This window comes from Oryctolagus cuniculus, chromosome 15 (genome assembly GCF_051225735.1).
Source record: "Oryctolagus cuniculus isolate XC-2025 breed Fujian yellow rabbit chromosome 15, ASM5122573v1, whole genome shotgun sequence".
Taxonomy (NCBI): Eukaryota; Metazoa; Chordata; class Mammalia; order Lagomorpha; family Leporidae; genus Oryctolagus; species Oryctolagus cuniculus.
Genome location: NC_142881.1, coordinates 10,679,948 through 10,692,626, shown reverse-complemented (window position 1 = coordinate 10,692,626; position 12,679 = coordinate 10,679,948). Strand labels below are relative to the sequence as shown.

At 42.4% G+C, this 12,679-nt stretch overlaps 1 protein-coding gene across 4 annotated transcripts in view; it reads left to right on the top strand.

Annotated features, from left to right (window-relative positions):
- Positions 1 to 12,679, top strand: part of SEC23IP (SEC23 interacting protein) — a 55,256-nt gene that overhangs the window by 19,675 nt on the left and 22,902 nt on the right. For all 4 annotated transcript variants that reach the window (XR_016221914.1, XR_016221916.1, XM_008270608.5 and 1 more), the window contains exons 6-12: positions 30 to 150; positions 1,558 to 1,647; positions 3,491 to 3,632; positions 4,975 to 5,183; positions 5,520 to 5,638; positions 6,380 to 6,532; positions 7,644 to 7,739. Coding sequence is in view for 2 of the 4 variants with exons in the window: in XM_008270608.5 (XP_008268830.4) it covers positions 30 to 150; positions 1,558 to 1,647; positions 3,491 to 3,632; positions 4,975 to 5,183; positions 5,520 to 5,638; positions 6,380 to 6,532; positions 7,644 to 7,739 (930 nt within the window). In the remaining 2 variants the exon portion in view is untranslated. The remainder of the gene's footprint in view (positions 1 to 29; positions 151 to 1,557; positions 1,648 to 3,490; positions 3,633 to 4,974; positions 5,184 to 5,519; positions 5,639 to 6,379; positions 6,533 to 7,643; positions 7,740 to 12,679) is intronic.

Sequence of the window (12,679 nt, the reverse complement as noted above, 5' to 3'; positions counted from 1 at the left end):
GCTCTGTCTTCATCCTTTGTATCTTGAAGGTTATTGTTCAGTTCCAGCCATCCTCAGTGCCTGATGAATGGGGGACCACACAAGATGGGCAGACAAGGCCCAGGGTTGTCAAACGTGGAATTGATGATAACCTTGATGAAATCCCTGATGGTGTGTATGTTTGCTTAGGACCTGAGTCTTTTTCAGTCTTCTGTATTTGCATGTCATACTTTGGAATATTGAAGAAAGAAACAGTTATGATCACCTGCCACCATATGCATAAATCAGCCAGTTTGGCCTCTGTCTTTCTTTTAAATTTACTGCTTCTCTATTTTTAAATTTAGAATTCTGTTGAAGATACACAAACCACAAAGTGTAGATTCTAACATATGTGTTATGTGGCAAAGCACTTTGCTGGTTGGAACTAAGCTTTGGCAGTACTTCTGTGCTGGTGTTATGCCTCGCTGGTTTGTCTTACTCTAGTGCAGGGTTGGCACACTTTTTCTGTGAAGAGCCAGAATACAAGTATTTTAGGCTTTGCAGGCATATGGACTCTGTTGCAGCTACACTTTTGCCACTGTAGCAGGAGAACAGCGATAGAGACTGTATGTAGATAGCTGTGTTCCAGTAAAGCTCTTTATAAAGACAGGTAGTGGGCAGGATTTGGTCCCTGGGCCATAGTTTGCCAACCCCTGTTCTAGTGTCTGCTTTGCTTTTCCTCACTACAGCATTTAAGGTGGATTTTTATTTTGATAATTACATACTCTTCATGTTTGTTTCATTGTCTTATTTATAAGATTATAAAATAAGTACTCAAAATCTGATTGAAGTAGAAAAATGGCCTTATGGTATTTGGCGAAATGGTTTTAAAGTTTTATATTGGCAGCCGGTGCCGTGGCTCACTAGGCTAATCCTCCGCCTAGCGGCGCCGGCACACCGGGTTCTAGTCCTGGTCGGGGTGCCGGATTCTTTCCTGGTTGCCCCTCTTCCAGGCCAGCTCTCTGCTGTGGCCCGGGAAGGCAGTGGAGGATGGCCCAAGTGCTTGGGCCCTGCACCCGCATGGGAGACCAGGAGAAGCACCTGGCTCCTGCCTCCGGATCAGCGCGGTGTGCCGGCCGCAGCGCGCCAGCCGTGGCGGCCATTGGAGGGTGAACCAACGGCAAAGGAAGACCTTTCTCTTTGTGTCTCTCTCTCACTGTCCACTCTGCCTGTCAAAAAAAAAAAAAAAGTTTTATATTGGCAGATTGCTTCTCTGAGTGTGGGTCTGCACCCTGGGAGTTGTGAAGCAACTACACGTTGTGGCGCCTCTGTAGACACAGAGCGGCTGGCTGGCTGCTGAGAGCAAGGAGAGCCTGCTTTCCCCACTTCCTGGTCTAGTTCAGTGTTGGTCACCGAGATGGGCAAATGGTTTTTAATCTGGTAGAGGGTCATGAGGCTTATTTGCTTGGAAGGGTCCTAAATTTCTTTGGCCAGTTTGTGATGATAAAAGGGGTACCTAGAATATTGCTATTTAATTAAGAAAACTCAAATGCCCAGTTTTTATATTTGTGTGTGTGTGTTTTTGTTTTTGGTACCTAGGGGAGATGCCTCAGGTTGACCATTTGGTGTTCATGGTGCATGGCATCGGGCCTGTGTGTGACTTGCGCTTTAGAAGTATTATTGAATGTGGTAAGTGATAGTCATATTTTGTTTCATGGAATGATTTGAGAATTAATGGAAGAGCTGTGCAGTAGTCATTTTTAGGGTAGTTCCAGCTGCACTCTGTACTGCTTGCCAAGGAGCTGTAAGAGGAGATTTAGGGGTGGCGCTGTGGTGTACCAGGTAAGGCTGCCACCTGCAGTGCCGGCATCCCATATGGGCACCAGTTCGAGTCCTGGCTGCTCCACTTCCGATCCAGCTCTCTGCTATGGCCTGGGAAAGCAGAGGAAGATGTCCCAAGTCCTTGGGCCCCGGCACCCGTGTGGGAGACCCAGAAGAAGCTCCTGGCTCCTGGCTTCAGATTGGCACAGCTCTAGCTCTTGCAGCTGTTTGGGGAGTGAACCATCGGGTAGAAGACCTCTCTCTCTCTCTCTCTCTGCCTCTGCCTCTCTCTAAATCTGCCTTTCAAATAAATAAATCTTTAGGAATAAATAGAGATTTAAATGCTGAGTGGGAAATAGTAATTTGAAATTGACTTGTTCGCTCATAAAATCCTACACCCTGAAGAATTAGAAGGGGCCTTGGAAATAGCTTAGCCTTTCTGACAGACGGCCTCTGCCTGAGCCCTAACAGCAGCGAGGTGCGCGTGCATTGGTGAAGTGAGTGAGTTGTGACAAGCGGTTCTGTGAAGCTCTGAACTGCCTGGTTGACTTAAATTTTCGAAGTTTTATCTTTTTTTTTTATGCCAATTGCCTCTTTTTAAAAAAAATTCATTTATTTATTTGAAAGTCAAAGTTACAGAGAGAGGAGAGAGAGACCTTCTATCCAATAGCTGGTTCACTCCCAAAATGGCTGCAGTGGGCCAAGCCGAAGCCAGGAACCTGGAACTCCATCCAGGTCTCCACAGAGGTGGCCGGGCCCAAGCACTTGGGTCGTCATCCACTGCCTTCCCAGACACATTATCAAGTAGCTAAGTTGGAAGTGGAGCGGCTGAACACAAACCAGCGCCCGTATGGGATGCCAACATCCCACGTGGCAGCTTAACCTACTGTGCCACAGTCCTGGCCCCTGAAGTTTTATTTTGATGTCTGTATGATAAGAATTCATGTTTAATAAATATGTGGAAAACACCAAGTACCTGGCATGAGTTGTATCAGTTAACCCTCCCCAGCAGACCTTTGGGTATACAGGTGCTGTCACCCTTACCATCAGGTGAGGAACTGAGGCCTCAGGGGAAGTCCCACTCTCTGGATCACAGTCAGTGGGTTCCCGAGTCTGGATCCAGCTGCAGGCAGTTTGATTCCAGACTTTTTTTTTTTTTAAAGATTTACTTATTTATTTGAAAGAGTTACACAGAGAGAGGAGGAGAGGGGGAGAGAGAGAGAGGGCTTCCATCTGCTGGTTCACTCCCATGATGGCTGCAATGGCCTGAGCTGTGCCGATCTGAAGACTGGAGCCAGGAGCTTCTTCCAGGTCTCCCACATGGGTACAGGGGTTCAAGGACTTGGGCCATCTTCCACTGCTTTCCCAGGCCATAGCAGAGAGCTGGATCGGAAGTGGAGCAGCCAGGATACGAACTGGCACCTGTATGGGATGGTAGTCTTTACCCAGCATGCCGTGCTGCCTCCCAGTGGTGATTGTTAAACCAACGTTTAACATTTATACATTCCTTCAAAATAATGAGTTATAAGTACCTCCTGAAGGTTGTTTTTTACTTTCTTAAAGCTAATTTTTTCTTCCTCGGTTTTTTCCTTAAAAATTATATCTTCATATTATTAAAATGATTGATATATTTGAGGTAGTTACTAACTAGATGTCAAAGTAGGACAGTTTAATCAGCTTAATTTCTCTCCCCTGATTTTTTTCTTTGAAGTGGATGATTTTAGAGTGGTTTCTCTCAAGTTGCTGCAGACACATTTCAAGAAATCTTTAGATGATGGGAAGGTGAGCAGAGTGGAGTTCCTCCCGGTTCATTGGCACAGCTCCTTGGGCGGGGACGCCACAGGTGTTGACAGGTCTGTGGGTTTTGATAACTTGTTTTTCAGATAGTCACATTTAGATTCAGAACTTAAACTGTAATGTGGGATAGTTTGTAATGACTTCAACAATACGTTCCGTTTCTGCATTTTATCCTTGCTTTGACACGTGGTCACATGCTAATATGTGCATGCTACTTTGCTGTGTGTGTATATATGTATGTATTCTTGTTGTAAATATTGAGGAGAATCTAAGAAATGCTAGCTAGTTGTAAGTACTGAGTTTTCGTTTTTAGTACTAAATGTCTAAGCCTAATCTGGCATGGTGTAGACAGGGCTGTCTGTACGTTGCAGGATACTTAGCAGCATCTGTGGCTGCCGCATCTGTCAGATAGCAGTAGCATGCCTCTCCCTCTCACCGTGTGACGACCAGGCTGTTTCTGGAAATTGCCGATTGTTCCCTGGGGGGAAAAATGGCACCCGCCTGAGAACCACTTTCTCAGCGGCCATGTTCTTGGCAGGACACTGCTTTGTTGTTGCCTTGCAGGCCAGTTAGCATCCTTAGGTCTGAGTGCTGGAGCACGGTGACCACTAAAAATGCCCACCCAACTTGGAATACTCCCAGCTGAGCACAATAGATATGGTAATATTTATGTTGGCACACAGGGCTAATAACATGTCTGGATTTCGGTGAATGTCAAAGTTACAGGGCACGTGATTTATAAAAAGTTCTATCAACAGTGTTCTGTCCGTTGTGGGCTGTTGGGAGGGTGTTTTCTCCTGTGTGATGTTTATGAACTTCACTTTGGTCATTTTCAAATCAGTAAAGGCTTTCATTTCGTGTAACTCCTCCATGCTGCATTTCCTTTTGTCCTGTTTGTGTCGAGTATCCAGATTTCCAGTTAATCGGAAGAAAAATGGAAGAGTAGGTTTTCCTCTTTAAAATTAAAGTTAAAGGGACTGGTGTTGGGGTGCAGCTGTTAAGCCACTCCTTGCAGTGCTGGCATCCCATAGGAGTGCTAGATCAGCCTGACCCAGCCTTGTCCATTGTGGCTATTAGGGGAGTGAGCCTGCTGATGAAAGATACGTCATTCTGTCTCTCTATCTCTCTCTTCTTGCAAATGAATAAATCGTAAAAAATAAGTAAATAAAGTTAAAATCTTTGTAGAGAATCCCAAAATTCATGGTATAGTTATAAGCTCAAATAACTTGTCTGCTTACTTTAGATTTCTTTACAATAACTGCCCAACAGAATCAACTCATAATTAGCGTGTGGGCTCTTTTACTCAGTGTATTTTCAGGAATCAAAATACACACTTTTACAAATTCATAGATGTAAATGGAGATGCTTACTGAATATGCTTCTTTTTCTTTTTAACAGGAATATTAAGAAAATCACTTTACCAAGTATTGGTCGGTTTCGTCACTTTACCAATGAAACCTTGCTAGATATTTTGTTTTATAACAGCCCCACCTACTGTCAGGTAATTGTGGAAAAAGTCGGAATGGAGATAAACCGTCTACATGCCCTCTTTATGAGTCGGAACCCAAACTTCAAAGGAGGGGTCTCTGTTGCTGGCCACAGTTTAGGTAAAACTGTCATACACATATTTTAGACATAATTTTTGTTTAGTCATCACTGCTTTCAGAGTGGGTGACATTTTTAGTATAAAATTTAGAATTACAGATCTTTTATGAAAGGATGAAGTAAATTCTTTTTGATCCTGCCTTTGCTGCACACTCGATATTATATTGGAATATTGATGTATTTTAATTTATTCTGCTGTTTGTTAAAATGGTTATATCAAATATTGGTCTTGAATAACATCTAGTTATTGTGGGACTTCTGGCTAGGGACTTTGAAAAAAAAGAATTTATAAAAAACACCTAGTACATTACAAAGCAAAAAACTTCTTTTCTCCTTAGGTTCTTTAATATTGTTTGACATCCTGTCTAATCAAAAAGACCTGAATTCTTCCAAGTCCCCCGGGCCCCTGGCCGTTGCCAACGGAGTTGTGAAGCAGCCACGTTTTCAGGAAAAGCAGGTACGTCTGCAGGCAGCCCCTTAGCATTCGCATTTAGAGCTGCAGTCGACCAGTTTCTCGAAATCTAAACTGTTTCCTGAAACTGTTGAGATCTCTCCAAATACACTGAGGTTTAGAAGTGTAATAGAGGGGCCGGCACCCTGGCCTAGTGGGTAAAGCTGCCACCTGCTCACTGGCATCCCATATGGGTACTGGTTCAAGTCCCGGCTACTCCACTTCCAATCCAGCTCCTTGCTAATTCATGTGGGAAAGCAGAAGTCCTTGGGCCCTGTGCCCACATGGGAGGCCCAGAAGAACCTTCTGTCTCTGGGCTTCCGACTGGCCCAGCACCAGCCATTCAGCCATTTGGGGAGTAAACCAGCAGATGGAAGATTTCTCTCTGTGTCTGCCTCTGTCTATGTAACTCTGACTTTCAAATAAATAACTAAATCTTTTTTTAAAAAAAAAAAGTGTTATGGAACATACAACTCATTGTTTGAGTTTCTCACCCTTCCTTACTGGTTATAAATTTAAATGTGCAAATTTATGACTTTTAAAGATATAAATTATTATAGAAAATGGGAGCATGAATGACTGAGTATGCTTCAGAGTATTCAGTCTTTGCTTGCTGAAAACTACCGAAAAGTATGATTTTTCTATGGAATGGAATTGTTCACGGCTTTCCATAGATCAAGAGATGTTCTATATTAGCTTTTCTGAGATTTTTAATGTTTCCCATGTGTTTTTTGTTTTGTTTTTAAGATGCCCGAAGAACCAAAACTGACTTTGGATGAGTCATGTGACCTTGATGTTGAAAATGAAGAAGTCCTAACTTTGCAGGAAACCCTGGGCGCACTTAGCCTATCTGAATATGTCAGCACTTTTGAAAAGGAAAAGATTGATATGGAGTCTCTGGTATTGATGATAGTTTAATTTTTGTTTAAAATTGTTTCCCTGTGTGTAAGTTTGAAAATGAAGAATGATTTAAATACTCTTAAGGCAAAATATATTCCAGATATGACAGACATGAATGCTTAAAGATTGAAAACAAGATTTTTTATAGTTTGGAAGGCTTTTCTAAGTATGGTACAAAACCCAGAAGGCCTTGAAGAGGAAAAGTAGGTAGCAGACACTAAACAACCTCTAAAGGCCAATGAAAGATAGAAAAAATATTTGGAACACATGTTATAAATGGCTCATTTCCTTAATACTCAAAGATTCTGTAGGTTACAGAAAAGTATAGGTAAACAAAGAATATTTTAGAAAATGATTTGTAAAAAAGAAAATAACAAATGGCTTCTTACCATATGAAAACTTGGAAGAGAAATACAAATTAAAAATCACCTAAGGTTTTTTTTAACAATATAGTTTGACAAAAATAGAAGTTTTGGCAATATACCATGTGGCTAAGGAGAGTAAGTAGGTACTGCTGTCTGTTATTGGTGACAGTGTAAATTTGGGACAGATTCTATGAACATACTCCTTGTAGGAAAACAGTCACACTGTAACATCTGCAGGCATCCTTCACTGCAGCATTGTTTGTAACCAAAAAAAACCTTAGGAGTACTTGCAGTGTCCTCCAGTAGCACTGGCTACTCCTCTGTGCTGTCCCCTGCAGCTGTTGAGTAGGTGGGGCAGTGTCAGAGATGCTGGTGTCTAAGAACAAGTGCAGGACTGTGTGTGGTGGCTGCTGTGTCACACATAGGGTGTTTCTGCAGCGACAGCCGATGCCCAGCAGTTGGCGAATTGAGTGGTTGGGACAGAGTGAGTCAGAGACTTCACTGTATGCTTGACTATAGCTTTGCAATTCTGTATACCATGCATGTGTTTTCTGTTAAAAATTAATAGAATGATTTAGGTGTGGAGGCCTAAGGTTTTATAGCTTAAACTAATCTATGATTTATAAACAACAGCACCAACAAAATTGATTGGTTCTTAAATTGCTTTAATGGTTTATAATTTTTAAAGTCCAGTTTCAGCTCATCTGTCAGTAGATTAATTCATGTGCTGTTTGTTTCTTTCAAAGCTTATGTGTACAGTTGATGACCTGAAGGAAATGGGGATACCCCTTGGGCCCAGAAAGAAGATCGCTAACTTTGTAAAACATAAAGCAGCCAAACTGGTAAGGTTCACCTCTACCTTCAAGAAAACCCAGAATTCATTGTGTGACCAGATCGTTTGTATTTTAGGAATTTTTAATGCTGCTATGACTGGGTAACGTGGTTTGCTTGCCTCCTAGGATGGAGCTCAAGGAAGCCCAGACTTTAGAGTCGACCAGAACTGGATTTTCCATCCACGTTAGGCTAGTGAACTTCCCAGTTTTTCCAGGACTGAGTATTTTTGGGACAAAAGGACTTCCAGTTGTAAAATGTATTATTGAAAATTTCCTGGCGCAAGAAATAATTAAGTTTGGGTCAGTTAGATGAGTTGGGCACCCTAATTCCCAGATCATCTATTTATTAACTACATCTTCTTGCATTATTTGTTTAATTTCTTGGATCCTCGTAGGGTCGCAGTGAGCAGGAGGTGAAGGAAGGGAAGCTTAGCACCCAGGAATAGCTCACTTTCTCTCCTTCCAATTCTTTTTGGCATCTGTGGAGTTGAAAAGTCTCACTAAATAGTAACCAAACAGCTTAAATTCTTAGCAAGACAAAGCATCAACTAAAAAAGCATTTAGAAAGAAATTAAAAACTGGGGAAACTTGTTTTAATGTTACTGATCATCTTAATTTTGCAGAGATTTTCTGATTAGAAAAATTAGCTTACACTTACGGTGACTTTTATTTTCATTGGTATTAACACAATCTTTGATGGTTCCCCTGTCTCTTAAACGTCGATGGTTCTATTTGCTACTTATCTAGGATTTAACATTCCTATTTTAAACTAGGAAATGTGACTATAAAGTCAAAGAACTGATTATTTTATGTTTGGCTTAAAGAATTGAATCATCCAACATTTTATTGGATATTTCTTTTAGGTCAGGCACTGTGCTTTTCTTGGGATTTGGAGATGAACCAAGAACATGCAGTCTAGTTAGGGGGAGAGGACTGACCACAAATGACGGTACTTGAGTCCCCTAACAGAGTGCTGTCTTTGCTGTCCAGAGCAGTTCTGGCCTGTTGAGAAGGGGTAGAATCAGGAGAAGTGACCTTACAGGAGCAGGTGTGTGTCTTCCTGTAGCTGAAACATCAGGTGAGCTGGGAGTGGGGTAGTGTGGAGGGTTCCACAGGCCTGAATGGCAGATGCAGAAGTTTGCGTTTTCTCACAAGGAAGTAGTTCTCTAGTGTGTTCATATGGCCATGAAAGTCATGGTACTTTGGTTTATTTTGTAAAAGTTTGTTTTATTTATTTGGAAGACAGAGTGATAGATCTTCCATCTGCACAGTTCACCCCCTAAATGTCCACAGCAACCAGAGTAGGGCAAGCCAAGGCCAGGAGCTTGGAACTATATCCATGTCTCCCATGTGAGACTCTGGACACCAGACACAACCACTTGCGCCATCTCCAGCTGCCTTCTGGGACTGAACCAGCAGGAAGCTGAATTAGAAGTGAAGTAGTTGAGACATGAACGAGGCGCTCTAATGTGGAATATGAGTGTCCCAAGTGGGAGCTTAACCTTCTGCGCCCCAGGCCCGCCCCAGTCATATTTCTTTTAAACAAGTATCGTGAAATGCTCACCTGTGTAGCAGGTTAAGCCGCTGCCTGAGATGCTGGCATCCCATATGGGCGCCAGCTTATGTCCTAGCTGCTCCACTTCCAATCCAGCCTCCTGCTACTGCTCCTGGGAAAGCAGCAGAAGATGACCCAAGTGCTGGGGCCCCTGCACCCATGTAGGAAACCCAGCTCAGTGCTTGCCATTGTGGCCAAATAGGGGGTAAAGTAGCTGATGCAAGAGCGCTCTCTGTCTCTCCCTCTCTCTTTCTCTGTATCTGCCTTTCAAATAAATAAGTAAATATTTAAAAGCAAGTCTAAAATGCAGATGTGCTTATTGGATCACAAATTATAATTTAGCACCATATCATGTTAGTAGAAATTTTAACTTTTTTAATTGGAAACTATATGCTATAAGCTACATTAGAAAATTTCCACCATGAGTACATGTCTGTAGTAAATTAATTTTTGAATGGATTCTTTCCTTTTTTTTCCATTAACATTTGCTTTCTTGGGCTTAGAGCCTACTGACTGATTCAGAATCTTAAAATAATAAAAAAAAAAAAACTGAACAAGTCTAAAAGTTGAGACAAACCTATGAATTGGGATACAGTTTCTTTTTTTAAAAAAAGTTTTATTTTTATTCATTTGAAAGACAGAATTAGAGTGAGGTAGAGAGACAGAGAGAGGTCTGCCATCCTCTGGTTCTCTCCCCAAATAGCCACAAAAGCCAGAACTGAGCTGATCTGAAGTCAGGGACCAGGAGCTTCTTCTGGGTCTCCCATGTGGGTGCAGGGGCCCAAGCACTTGGGCTGTCTTCTACTGCTTTCCCAGGCCATAGCAGAGAGCTGGATCAGAAGTGGAGCAGCCGGGACTAGAACTGGTGCCCATATGAGATGCTGGTTCTTCAGGCCAAGGCTTTAACCTGCTGCACCACAGCGCTGGCCCCACATTTTCATTTTAGCAGCAATGAACCTCTTGGTTTCATTTCTGAGGAGATGTTATTTAAGAAGCACTTATTGTGGTCAGGTGTGTGTTCTGGAAAATTCACTGGGTTACAGCGCACAGGTGGAGTTGGAAGGGGTTGAAGCTTGAGTCTCTCAGGGTGGTAATTGGGATGGCACAATCACTGAGGATAATAGGGGTCCCAACTAGGAGATGGAAAGGAGGAAATAGCTTAGAAGAAATTTTTTTAAAGATTTATTTATTTGAAAATCAGAGTTACACAGAGAGGAGAGGCAGAGAGAGGGAGGGAGGGAGAGAGAGGGGAGAGAAAGAGTGTGTGCGCACACGCGTGCGCTGGTGCCCATATGGGATGCCAACCCTGCAGGCGGCAGCTTTGCCTACTACGCCACAGCACTGGCCCTGAGAAGAAGAAATTTTATTTTATTTTTACTTATTTATTTATTTATGGTCTCCCTTGTTGCGACCGGCGCACCGCGCTGATCCGAAGCCAGGAGCCAGGTGCTTCTCCTGGTCTCCCATGTGGATGCAGGGCCCAAGCACTTGGGCCATCTCCCTGGCCACAGCAGAGAGCTGGCCTGGAAGAGGAGCAACCAGGACAGAACCGGCACCCCAACTAGGACCAGAACCTGGTGTGCCAGCGCCGCAGGCGGAGGATTAGCTTATTGAGCCGTGGCACTGGCCAGAAATTTTATTTTTTAAAATTTATTTGAAAGGCAGACACACACACACACACACAGAAATAGACGATGAGAGATAGAGACAGAGCCCTTTTGTCTGCTGGTTCACTCCTCAGAAGCTCACAACCGCTAGGGCAGAGCCAGGCTGAAGCTGGGAGATGGGAAGTCAGGCCTGGTCTCCCTTGTTGGTGCCAGGGGTCCATCTACGTGAGCGTCAGAGACATTTCGGAGTTTTCGACAGGCTCAGACAGTGTTCGATGAAGTGTTGAGAAATGTTGGTTAGCTTTGGCAGTTTCACGGTGTTTCCATCGCATTTTCCTTGTACGTTTGCTCATTCTGTAATTCGGTTTACAAAGAGCTCCTCATCTCTCTAGCCTCACTGCGACCCTGGATGGATCCCCGGGATTCATCTGCGATGAGCACGACGCTCAGGCCGAGATCGGACACCTCTTGTGCGCTGGTGGTTCTCCTGTGCTCTGCGCATGTCCGTGGAGCACAGGTGTTTCCAGACCCTACCTCAGGTCCTCAGTGTGACTCTAATAAAATGAAAAAAAGTAGAAAAGTACACTATTCTGTTCTTGAACATTTTCTAGAAAGAGCCTGGTTGATAGACTGCAATTTCATGGATATATAAATTATGGCATTACAAGAATGTTTGGAGATGAGTAAAAATCTATAGTGTGTTCTCATGTTTCAGATTCAAAAGTAATTGCCTTTGGATGAGGCATAAAACTTTCTCGACTGAGTTGCCATTGATTGCTGTTCGCACAGATAACAAGGAGTTGTCAGATCAATAAGATAATATGGTGTGTCCTATTGATACGTGTGTGTAACTGAAATAATGGGACCAAAATGAGCCAATTTTCTCATAAGGAGACCAAATATTTGTGGTTCATGTTCTTGATTATTATTATTCATTGTAAACTATCTTAGTGATTTTCACTTGAAAAGGAATGGTTTTTAGTGTTGGAAATGATGGTCAAGTATGTGTGTATTCACTTAGTTTTAAAATCATTGCAATGATGTTAGAGGAACAAAACAGTTCTTAGCAACAGGATAGTTTGTCATCTGTTTAGGCAGCTCGCTAAGCAGTATGGGATGTTAAGGTCTGTGAACATAACCAGAAGTACTTTTGAGCAAGAAAGCAAATGTAACAGAAGAACCCTGGAAGTGTTCTTCGTTTTGGGTTTTAGGTTTAACCTTGTGCTGCCTCAGAAGGGCCGAAGTAACTGAGCCTCCAGAATGCTGGCCAGGGGTTCCTTTCTTCCATTTTAACTCCAGGAGTTAGCAAGTTGGTCCTTCCTATTTCCTGGTGTTTGGAACTAATGAACAGCTAAGGCCAGCTTGGCTAGCCGTTTTGTGTAGGAACTGTTGTGTTCCGATTTGTGATAACTGTAGAATGGTTTCCCTGTTCTGGAAGCCCGTATCAGTAGAACCAACAATATGTGCTCTTTTGTATCTGTTTTCCGGTATTTAAAATAATACTCTTGGACTTTGTGTAATGATAGCCATATATAGATTGAATTGTCACTCTTCCTGGATTCTTTGTTTCTTAATCTTAAAAGATTTTTAAAGTAAATTACAAACATCTTGGCATTTCTTCCTTAAATGTTTAGTATGCCTTTCTAAAACAGATTTTGTAGGTACTATTTCCTGATAACCACAATGCTTTCTTTCTTTTTTTTTTATTTTATTTTTTATTTATTTATTTATTTTTTTATTTTTTGACAGGCAGAGTGGACAGTGAGAGAGAGAGACAGAGAGAAAGG